The 12,153-nt window shown below is 43.0% G+C and overlaps 1 protein-coding gene across 5 annotated transcripts in view; it reads left to right on the forward strand.

Annotated features, from left to right (window-relative positions):
* UGGT1 (UDP-glucose glycoprotein glucosyltransferase 1) overlaps positions 1 to 7,430 on the forward strand; it is a 144,121-nt gene extending 136,691 nt beyond the window's left edge. For all 5 annotated transcript variants that reach the window (XM_081142748.1, XM_081142745.1, XM_081142747.1 and 2 more), the window contains 3 exons: positions 860 to 976; positions 1,547 to 1,709; positions 3,144 to 7,430. In XM_081142748.1, the coding sequence (XP_080998874.1) occupies positions 860 to 976; positions 1,547 to 1,709; positions 3,144 to 3,169 (306 nt within the window). In that variant the 3' untranslated portion in view covers positions 3,170 to 7,430. The remainder of the gene's footprint in view (positions 1 to 859; positions 977 to 1,546; positions 1,710 to 3,143) is intronic.
* Positions 7,431 to 12,153: the final 4,723 nt, after the last annotated feature.

Consider the following 12,153-nt stretch of genomic DNA (forward strand, 5'->3'; position numbering starts at 1 on the left):
CCTTAGCCCTGGCTGGTTTTTCTCAGTGGTTAGCGCGTTGGCCCTTGGACTGAAGGGTCCTGGTTCGATTCCGGCCAAGGGCATGTACCTCGGTTGCAGGCTTAATCCCTGGTGCCGGTTGGGGCATGTGCAGGAGGCAACCAATCTGTGTGTTCTCTCACTCGATGTTTCTCTCTCTCTTTCTCTTCTACTCTCTCTGAAAAGGAACAACAAATTGATCTCTCTCTCTCTCTCTCAAATCAATAAATTAAAAAAATAAATAAAGTCTACTTTAAACATATTTAAGCCTTTGTTATGATGTATAGCACCCCTAAAGAAAAGTGTACAAAACAAAAATATATAAATATATACATATTCATATCATCAATAAATTACCACAAAGCTGATGCCCATATACCACCACCTAGTTCAAGAAAGAGATCATTACTAGCATCCCAGAAGCTACTCCTCTTCTCTAACAAGAGAGTCCAGCATTCTGAAGTACTATACAGACATATTAAACTTGTATTCTTAAAAACTGTAGTTTAGTTTTCCTGGTTTTTTGTTTTTTCCTTTCTATCTCAATGGCATGTGCCCTGGCTTGGAATCAAACCGTGATCTCCTGGATCATCGGTCAATACTCAACCACTCAGCCATGCTGTCCGGGCAACCTTGTGGTTTTTAAAAACACCATAAATAAGTATTTTGGCTTCTCTAAGGTTTATGGTAAGCTCCCTTTCAGTTCTAAAAATTTGTGGCTGGCATGTGCTATGTAATGAGCAGCTAGCATCACTACTTTGCTATGCATTTATTTAAATTTTCCCCAAAACTTTAGATTGTTGTGTTTTTTATTGTTTTTGTTTTTTTTTTTACCAAATAGGATTTGCCCAATAACATGATCCATCAGGTGCCAATTAAATCACTGCCTCAAGAATGGCTTTGGTGTGAAACGTGGTGTGATGACGCCTCTAAGAAGAGGGCAAAAACGATTGACTTGGTAAGAAGCTGTCTGCACTTCCTTTCTGCATGTGTGTGTGTGGGGGGGGTGTAACTAGATAGTTGTTAATACACGGAGTCTCATGTAGTCTTTCTCTGCTGCTGTGTAGTGTAGGGACCGTAGAACATCTTACAGTGAGCAGGTCTTTTTTTTTTTAAATATATTTATCTTTATTGTTGAAAGAATTACAGATGTCTCCTTTTTTCCCATTGACCCCTTCTACCCCACCCCCACCCGTGCCCCAGGCCTTCACCACTCTATTGTCTGTGTCTATGGGTGATGCATTTATGCATATAAACTCTTTGGTTAACTTCTCCCCCCACCCCCCTCACTTATATGTGGGCAGTTCTCTCTTGCTCTCAGCAGAAAGCCAATCTTCTCGCGTCTGACGGGGCTGTGTTCACTATTTGCAGTCAGTGAAGGGACTATTTTTGTTTCTGCTCATCTGTCATTTGGTTCCTTAGTGTTCCTTTTGTCCAGTTAGGACTTGAAACAAAAACGCCTTTGAATTCTATATAATGTCCCCTTTCTTTAACTCAGTGGAAGTACGTTATTTTTTGGTTTTCACAGTGTAATAATCCAATGACCAAAGAGCCCAAGCTGGAAGCAGCTGTTCGAATCGTCCCAGAGTGGCAAGACTACGACCAAGAGCTCAAACAGCTGCAGGTCCGCTTTCAGAAGGAGAAGGAAAGGGCAGCCCAGGGTGAGGAGATGACACAGGAGCCACGCCAAGGTGAGACAGGCTGGCCTTGGGGAAGTCCTTTGCAGTTCTGATTTCTGTTTGTTGCAAAAACAACAGAATAATGAATGGACTTGGTCCTGATGCCATCTGGTGTATTTCCCACTCCCTCTTCCAGCTGGGCCTGGCAGACCGTAGGCGTGACCAGGGCAGCGGCTTCCCCTTCCTTTCTTCCTCTTCTCTTGTTTCTTTTGCTTGTCTGCGTCTTTGTTTTCGAGACAGGATGCTTTCCTTGTGGTTATTGTCATTTAGGTTCATGAGTTTTGTGATACAGAAGCCAAACCTGACATTGTATTGCAGCCTCTTGCTAGATTCCTTGGTTTTTCGTTAAATCTGTCCAGGGATTAGTGAGTGAACACATTTAGGATCGACAACTGTTTGTATTTAATTTGGGATAAGAATAGGAAGGACTAAGTCTTCATGTAATGCTTTTGCTCCTGTGTATATATATCGAATGCTAGCCATTTGAAAAAAATCATTAGAGTACAAAAGTGATCTTTTGTAAACTATTAATAAGCCGAGTTCTGGATTTTAACATTTATTCAGCTCAAAACTAATTTTGAAAAAACAATTACAGAACATGGATCTTGAGTGATTCACCCAAACATCCTGAAGATTATATCATGATATTCAATGTCACAGCTGAAAGGCTGGATATTTAGCATAAAAATAATTAATTCAGATTCATTAGTAAAAACCTTAAGGGTTTCCATAGATGGGCAAAGAATGTAGATAATACTGTTCAAGTAAGAGGAAAACATAAATAATAAATTTGAGGAAATTAATGAGATTAAAGGAATCATTAATATATACTGCACAGAAAAGATACTCATACTGATGAGGCCGTTGTTGGGAGAAAGAAGGCAGTGAAGCTGCCTGGGTCCCCCTGTGTATTACAGCATCCTTGTTAGAAAGCAGTGATCAGTCATCAGGGTAGTTAAAATGTTAGACCTCAATAATTTCTCTGTTGTGAATTTACCTTAAAGAAATAATTCAACAGAAGAAAAAAGTTATATGCATGGAGAAATTATTTTACAAATATTTATAAACCAAAAGCATTGAAAACAGCTTAAACATCCGTAGAGAATGGTGAAGGAGCTACATAGGAAAATGTTTACGTGGCATTAAATGAAAAAGGAAGACTCCTGACTAAAAAAGTGCATTTTACTGGAAGTAAATGCTATACTTTGAAAACAGTTCCCATTAAATAGGGATATGCAGGTAGTTTCATTATAAAAATAAAAATGTCTTTTTTCATTTTGTTTTTGCTTTCAAACACATCAAACCAAAGTTTCTAAAAATTTGAAAAGAGAGATGAAATGGAAGTGTGGGCATAGATGATAGGTCACAGCACTAGAGAATGCCCGTCTATGTTTTCATAACTTGAAGACAGTCCACTTTCTCTTCAATGGTTCTCTTCTTCTACAGGACCTCAGACTCGTGAAGAGTTATGACCTACAGAGAAGGATAGGAAGCTGCACCATTTGAAAACACTTTTTATATTGAACTCTAGTTTTTTCTGATCTGTCTATACAACTGCTGGTGACTTGGCTGGGCGGCTGCCCAGATCCTTTCGATGCTGAGCGTTTGTCTTTGACTCCTCCACATGGCGGCTCTGAGTCTTTGGAGTTAAGGCTCTCTTGGATTTGTGCCTCAGAGGAAGACCGGTGGCTGATCTTTGGGGACTCTGTAAAGAGCATTCTTCTAACCAGAAGGGAAAATGGCAAAGGCAGTGGGAGGAAAACAAGTCCTGTGTGCCCCACCGAAGAGTACACACGTGCCACACTGTCAGGGAGCAGACCCACCACAATTGCCATGTTGTTCTTGCCTCTGCTGACTTGGCAGCAAGCTCACTGCAGCCTGAGCTGTGTCTAGGTTCCACTTTGAGATGGGCCATCCGGAGCTTCGTCCAAGGTCTGCACACCTCGAGGTTTATGCCAGTGCACCTGTGCCCTTCCTGTGTTCTTCTCCCCGGCTTTAGTTCAGGGTTGAACTGAGACCCAACCAGCAATTGTGTGTCTTTAGGGTTGGCTTGGGACAAGTTAATTGGGACAGAATGAGGGTGGGTTGGGGTGAGGGTATGGAAATATCGGGTAGGAGGGCTCTGGGGTGTTGCCGTGGGAGGTGAGGAAGACCAGGAATTGGCTGTTGTCTTTTGTAAACCATCAGCAGTACCACTGTCACTAATTTGAAATGAAACATTACTCTTATTCCCCACCCAGCTTCACTGAATATTTTAGGTAATTATTTTGTAAACAAATTTTGTATCTGTGAAAATATTTGCTTTTTTCCCTCTTTCTAAACAAATGTTGTTATTGATTTCCTTACTGGATACAGCCATAGCAAGCCCTCTAGTGGCATGTCAGGAGGCTCAGGGCTACCTCAGGAAGGTCACTTTGTCCTTTCCTTCTCCTCCTCAGAGGGCTTTTCTCTCAGACACAGGGAAGTTGGCTTTTACTTTTCTCTACAAAAGACTCCAACACCTGAGACCAGGAGAAGTTTGGACTGTGTAATTCATATTTTTTAGACATTGTTCCACTCCTTTTAGTTTAGTGCTGTGGGTGGCCTTTGGCTTGCAGAAATTCAGCAGTCCAGCCATCCTGACGCTCCATAGGTGTATCACGAAGCCACGTAAGCCCTTTAGTCATTGCTTTTTTTGTGTTCACTTCAGCAGCTCCGAAAGGCCTTTTGGAGCAGCCTGTCCTCGTGAGAGGGCAGTGCTGGGAGGCTCCCACGAGGAGACTTCCGGTGTGTTGCTGGCCTGTGTGGGTGAGGTTCCAGGCCCTCCCCTTCATCTCCCCAGCTGCAGGGAGCAGCAGCAGGAGCCCAGCCATGGGCTCTCCTGTTGGCCTGCTTTTTAAAGATAGGAGAAGGTGCAGATGGACAGCTAAGTTCTCCCCATCTAAGCCAGGTAACAACGTACTAGTTTGCAGTCTTTTTAAAAAAAATCAGTCTTATGACAAATATCAAGTCTCTCAGGCACTGTGATGGAGCTTTCGAGTTTGCTTTTATAATTCCATTAAACATTGGGGAAGGGGGATGAAAAGATTTTTAGATAAATTGACCCAAGACTGAAAGTGTCCCTCAGAATCATTGCTGTTGATGAAGGTTGCAACTTGAGTCCCTACTGCCCAGGTCCTCACGAGTCAGAGCAGCTGAAGGGAATCAGTGAGAGTAAGAAACGCTTATTCAGCTTCACCATAGATTTATTTAAGCTTCCCCAAGGATTCTGCTACTGCCACTTCTGTCTACAGCTGTGGGCAGAATTGTGCATTTTTCCAATTCATTTTCTGGGAGATTGAGCGGGAAATACTAGTCATTGGGATATGCTTTTTAATTCTGGTTCCCTTGGGACATGAACCAGATCACCTTTCTCCATGTCCTTCTACCAGGTCTCTTGTGCATGTTCCATGTGAGGACAGCACAATATGAAATCTGTTCTTTGTGTGGCATGTGTGTCCTCATTGCCCCTATCTGTCACCACCCCAAACAAGATCTTATTAATATTTGAATCTAAATATGCCAGACCCAGCTTACTTCTGAAATGGCCTAGGGCCCTTCTTCTCTTGCCAATAATTCTTGATTCATGTGGCATAAGCATCTTTCAAAATGAACCTCTGATGCCGTAGGACGGATGGGGAACGTCAGGCCCACAAAATCATTTGGTCTGGCCCTGCCAAGGCCTCACCAAAGAGCAGCAGTTCAGCCATCACATTAGAGGTGAGTTCCTTAAGTGTTTGGCCAAATAGAGCAGGCTAATTTTTAAGTTGATAATTTTGTATCGCCTGCGAATGATGTAAATATCCAAATGGCCCTTGGCAGAAAAAAGGTTCCCCACTCCTGCCCTAGGAAATGGTGTTACCACTAAAATTCAGTCTTGGTCAACTTTGTCTGTTGACTCTACTGTATGAAAGCAAATAGTGACTGAAAAGATAGATAAGATGTTCTTTTCCAAGACACAAGAATTGATTGCAGTGAAACATTTAAGTTTCTGGAAACTGTTCACAGTGCATTGTTTTTAACCATTTGTATGTAATGGTTTTTTTTTTCTCTCTCTCATGCTATAATGGAGAATTTTCTTTTGAATGAGCGCCAGAATGATATAAAATAATGTGACTTTTTATGTTCCATGAACAGTGGATTTTGACTGAGATCTAAGCCCGTGCACACAGCCTGCTGCTGGGGCTGTGGGGGCATGCCTATTTTGTTTTAAACTTGTATTCAATACTACCACACTGAGAATGGTGGCATGTTCGCTTTTTATAAGATAGATAAAAGTGTCAGATCTGTCAAAATGTGGCATTTCAAAGGGAAGCAGACAGACGTTTGCCTACCCACTAAGTGTGCATGTATCGCAGTAGGTCCAGTATGTGTGAATTCAGCTCTTGGAAGAACAAAGATTTTACATATACTAAGAAATAGTTTCTAAGAATGGACCTTAATTTATTCTGCTGTTCTCATAATTCCTCACATCATGAACCTTGTTAAGGCTTTGCCTGAATGAACAACTTTAATCTGGTTGCAGGGACTAATTATCCCAGATGAAGTGCTGAAAGCTAGGGATGGCAGCACAATTTTTCCAAGAGACTGGCCCCAGTGATAGGGAGGAATTTCCAATTCATGGAAATGGAAATGTTTTGGTAAGGCCACCTAATGGAAACTTTTCCTTGGTAACACAAATGGAGGGTGTTATTTAAATACACATGCCGTTGTGTGATTTTTTATAATTAGTTTTTTAAATATTTGATTTTTGGGGGGAAATTTGGGGAATAATTGGAGTGAATCAACTTACATATAGCTGTCATGTGGCTAGTTTGGTGGGATAGCATTTTTAATTTAAATTCATGTTTTCCCTGCCTTCGTGTAGTGAGGAAAGACTTTATCAGGACTTTGGTAATTACGTGATTGAATCCAGGCCTGTTAGAGTCATTGACTCGTGTTATCATTGGTATTTCAGAGTACCTGGAGAGTATTGATCTCTTTCATTATTTGATCTTTGATCTCTTGATCTAATACAGAAAGAATGCTTCTGGGTGGCGGTAAATCAGTGCACTAAGTAGAGGATCCCTCCCCTCACAGTATAAAAACAACCACAAAAGCTGCTGCATGCTCTCTAGAAATAGTTCATAAAGTTTAAACTCCATGGTGATGATTTTGGAAGCAGAACGCCATCTCCTGAGTCTTTCCCAATTATTTAGCAACACAGAGGCCAAATGTGGAAGATTTAAATTGAGCAGGATACAGGTTAGGGTATGAGCTAAGGCCTTCATCCTATCTGTAATTTATGTATTGCCTTACTTGTCACAATTTAGATTTCCAGAGAATTGGGCATAATTCCTCTTCAAAATGAAAGTGTCAGAATACATTAACCTAAGGTCAACAATTTGAGGAGAAGATTATCAAGTACCATGTTTTCCAACCAGTAATCCTTGGTAACAGTGTAAACATGGAAAAACGGAGAAAATGTTAAAAAAACACACCTATGTATTTAAACATCCCCCCCCCTTCTTTATAAAAAAACTATTCTATTTTACTGTAATTCTGTTCCACTAAATGCAGCATAGGACCAGGTGCTGCCCTTGCTTGGGAACAAGCATTGGGGCTCTGAATGTCTGCAGAGCCCTCTGCACCTGAAGTGAAATGTGAATGAATTTCTTGCTACTGTAATGAAAATAAGGTCTGCTCAATACAATAAACTTCTCCTTCTCTTCTGGAAACTGTCTGGTCTGTCCTTCAGCTTTTAAGTTTAGGAAGGGCAGATGGTCAGAGCTCCAAGTTCCAGCCTGTATCTGACAGAAGGAGCAGGCCCAGGCAGGAAGGAGAGCTTTAGCTGAACATCTTATCTGGTGATGGAGCTGGGTCCAGCTGCAGCCAGTTTTCTGGAGTCTCAGGATAGTGGCCATGCCTCTTCTAGGTCCCCAGCCTTGGAGAATTGTCCCAGGTAGGATCTGGCAGGCAAGCTGCCCCAGCAGCACTAACCATAACAGAAACGATGGCATGGGCTTTTGTCCATTTTCCAAATCCCTGAGCTTCCACTCTGGGACTATATTTGGAGTTGAAGATGTGGTCCCTCCTGACAGGTTCTCACTGGACACTGCCAGCTAGTGTAATGAGTTCTCTTACTGAGTTGCAGGTTGTGGAGGGGGACCTTGTGGATGTGAGAACACAGTAGAGGGCACCTAAGGTGTAGTTGAAGAGGGGTTTGGTGGTCAGGAAAAGCTTCTACAAGGAGATGATGTTTAAATTGAAGCCTGGGGAGTAAGTAGGAGTTACCCATGTAGGTCAGGGAGGTGATGGAGGAAGGAGCAAGAGCTGGTTTAGCTCATTTAGGGAGTTATAAGTGAGCATATGTGGCCAGAGTCATGGCCAGGAGAGAGGTTCCGGGGTGAGGGGTTTTACAGTATGTGCCAACGTGAAATTTTTTTCTTATAATAAACTTCTTTTATTGACTTGGAGCAAATGTAGACACAAGTACCTAAACATGCACCTTGATAGATTTTCAAAGTGAACACACTTATGTAACCATCACCCAGATAAAGAAATGAAAGGAAGTTGGATTTTATTTTATCTTAAATAACATTTAGACATCTGATTACAGTCTGGCCAACAGTAATGGCAAGAGCATCTTGTATCAGACCATTACTCCTGCCAACAATTGCTTACACTGTTGAAATGCCCTGGAAAGTGATCAGAGACAGGCAAAAACTGGAGGGGCTTCAAGCACGGAAGAGAAATACATTGGATACGATCTGCATTAAAGTGACCATTCCTTATATGGGCCACAGCAAATTAAAAGAGTGGCAGTCTTACTGGGCTGAGGAGCTAAGTCAGAGTTTGGGACTGTCTGAGCAGCTGACAATTAGGGGAAATCCCAGAAAGAAAGAAACCACAGAGCCTTGAATTTGTCTTACATACTCCCCACAAATTCTTTATTGACTCTCCAGATTAGGGATGAACGGGGCAGGATTCCAAGAGGCCCAACAGAAAGCAAAAACCAGAAGGCTGCAAATCTCAGTAGAGATTTCAGCAAATGTCTGGTGCTGGGGAGTAAAAGTTTGAAATTTATGTCCCACCAAATTAGAGAGGCTTGGTAAATGTTTCAGGCTTTCTGTTGAAAACCTAAAGGGCAGTTGAGGTAACAGTTGCACCCGCCACCTCCCGCAACCACATCAAAATTACAATTAAAACACAGAACCACCATCACTCAGAGTCTCCTGAAATCTAGCTGAACAGAAGCCCTACAACCAGGGAACTGAAGAAGCACCGAGACCAGTAGCAGGGGCAGAGACATGGGCATATCGGGGCTGAATCGCGGAGTCACAGCTGGGGGCCCAACCCGGTGCCCTGGGTTAAACCCAGGAGGGACATCTCGGCGGTGGAGGTTTCCCGGAGGAGGGCTCCCAGCCCCATATCAGGCTCCCCAGCCCAGGGCTCTAGGGCCAGGAAGAGAAATCCCCACAACTTCGGGTTGTGAAAACCAGTGGGGACTGTGGCTGAGGGTCACAGAGGCTGTGGGAGCCCCAGGCAGCTCCTCTTAAGGGGCCCGCACATGAACTCACTCAGACGTGCTCCCTCTGAGCCCCAGTGCCAGGCTGCAGCTTGAAAGGAACTTGGGACACTTGGGGAGGAACTAACTTGCCTGAAATCAGGGAAAGAGGTGGAGGGGAAGCTTTCTCCCAGACAAAAGAGCTGGCAGAGGCCATTGCTCCTTTCGTGAGTCCTCCCCCAACAGAGCCAGCAGGCAGGCGCCGTATTTGAATTGCCAGCACATGACCCCACACCTTTGGCCCTGCCCTGTGATTCCTGGAGGCCCCGCCCCTCCCTACTTGCAAGTTCATCCAGGCCATTTCCAGTGGCTTTTCTATGCAAGTGGCCTCTCTAGCCTCATGCTTAGGACTTTCCTAAAATCTCTCAAGCAGCAGCGTGCCCCATACAGCTTGATGAGGGGCCCCAGGCTTGCACTAGTGGCAGCCTGCGTTGGCTCATAGCTTGGCCTCTCCTAGACACCTCCAAGCCCAGCACAAGTAGCAGCCTTCTATAGTTTGCTGTGTAGCTCATGCTGGGTGGCCCTGGGCAAGGCACTGGCAGAGGCTGACTTTGTACCTCCTGGGAGGCCCCAGAGACAGTGCACCCGTTGGTCAGACTGGACCACGCTGGATTACAACCCTACCACATCCACAAGTGACACACTCAAGGGGCAGACTTGGTGAACACCAAAGCTCCACTGAAGTAAATCCTGCTCCATAGGGGTGTCTCCAGCACAGCAGCTCTTTGGCTGTACTTGCAGCTGTTCCTCACAGCCAGTTGACCAGGGTGGGTCAATTCCTCCCAGTGATGCCAACAGCAACCAATGCTCAACTACAACAGGACAGTGCACACAGCCCACACAGGGGAGCACCTAGAAGGCCCAGTTCAGGTGACTGGGGAGGTTGAGCCACTGGACCCTACAGGACACCTACTACACAAAGGCACTCTACAAATTCCAGGAGACATAGTAGCTCTACCTAATACATAGAAACAAACACCTGGAAGCAGCCAAAATGTGGATGCAAAGAAACATGTCACAAATGAAAGAACAGAAGAAATCTCTAGAAAAGGAACTAAATGAAATGGAGCCAAGCTCAGAATTTTGGTAATAAGGATGCTCAAGTATATTACGAAGACAACTGAGACCATCGATGACATAATAAAGTACCAATTTGAAATGAAGGCTACACCAACTGAAATGAAGAATAATTTACAGGGAATCAACAGTAGAGGACGCTGAGAATAAAATCAGCAATTTGGAACATAAGGAAACAAAAAACACCCAACCAGAACAGCAAAAAGAATCCAGAAATATGAAAATAGCATAAGGAACCTCTGGGACAACTTCAAGCAGCCCAACGTTTGTATTATTGGAGTGCCAGGAGGGGAAGAAAGAGAGCAAGAAATTGAAAACCTATTTCAAAAAATAATTGGAGAAAACTTCCCCTACCTGGGGAAAGAAATCGACTTACAAGTCCAGGAAGCACAGAGGGTCCCAAACAAGACCAACCCAAAGAGGCCCACAGCAAGACACATCATAATTAAAATGCCAAAGGTTAAAGACAGAGAATCTTAAAAGCAGCAAGAGAAAAGCAATTAGTTACCTACAAGAGAGCACCCATACAACTGTCAGCTGATTTCTCAACAGAAACTTTGCAGGCCGGAAGGGAGTGGCAAGAAATATTCAAAATGATGGAAAACAAGGACCTACCACCAAGATTGGGCTATCCAGCAAAGCTATCATTTAGAATTGAAGGTCAAATAAAGAGCTTCACAGATAAGAAAAGACTAAAGGAGTTCATCACCACCAGACCGGCACTCTAGGAAATGTTGAAGGGTCTTCTTTACGAAGAAGCGAATGAACAAAAGAATCTGACAAACTAGATTCAGAGGAAAGAGGGAAAGGGGGTGGAGAGGGGGAAGAAATTTACCAAAGAAGTTATATGCATATATGCATAACCCGTGGACATAGTCAATAATGGGGTGAAGACCTGGGCAGAGGGTGGAGCAAGATGGAGGGGGTCAATTGGGGGGAAAAATGGGACACCTGTAATACTTTCAACAATAAGGGAAAATTTTTATTTTTACTTATTTATTTATTTAAACATATCTTTATTGATTCCAGAGCGAGGAAGGGAGAGGGAGAGAGAGAGACAGAAACATCAATGATGAGAGAGTCATTGATCCGCTGCAGCCCGCAACCCGGGCATGTGCCCTGACTGGGAATCGAACCCTGATCGCCTGGATCCTAGGTCGATGCTTAACCGCTGAGCCACACCCAGCCGGGCAAGGGAAAATTTTTAAAAAGAGGAAAAGAAAGGAAAATACCTAAAAGGCCATACTCCCTTAGAATTAGGACCACATCTCAAAACTCAGTTCTAGGCCCTAGGACTAAGAACATAACTAAAATAGATCCACTCTAATAAAGCCTAAAACCAAACCTGTAAAGAATCAAGGTGATCTGCTAGTAATTTAACTGCCTACTAAAACAAAACCCAACAGGTTTCTTGGAAAAAAAATAACTGAGTCCAGAGTCTCTACAATGAGTCACTCAGAATGTTGAGTATACAATCACAAATCAGGTGACATAAAAGAAAACAGGAATATATGACCCATAATCAAGAAAGAAATAGAAACACCCACAGAAACCAAGATGTTGAAATTGAATAAGAATTAGAAGTGAGCATTGGACATCTTCCTCTTTGGCATGTGTCATCAGTTTGGTTCAAATAAATTTGTAAAAATTCTCTCACTAAAAAAAATTAATTATAAATATGTTAAAGAATCTGTAGGAAAGGATAGATACATAGAATAAAGATTGGGGAAATTCAGGAGGGAAATGATAATTTGAAAACTAGTTTCATGAGTGAGCTTAGAAGATTAAACACTGCAGAAGAAAGAATCAGTGAGT

The sequence above is a fragment of the Miniopterus schreibersii genome (assembly GCF_964146895.1).
Source record: "Miniopterus schreibersii genome assembly, chromosome: 7".
NCBI lineage: Eukaryota > Metazoa > Chordata > Mammalia > Chiroptera > Miniopteridae > Miniopterus > Miniopterus schreibersii.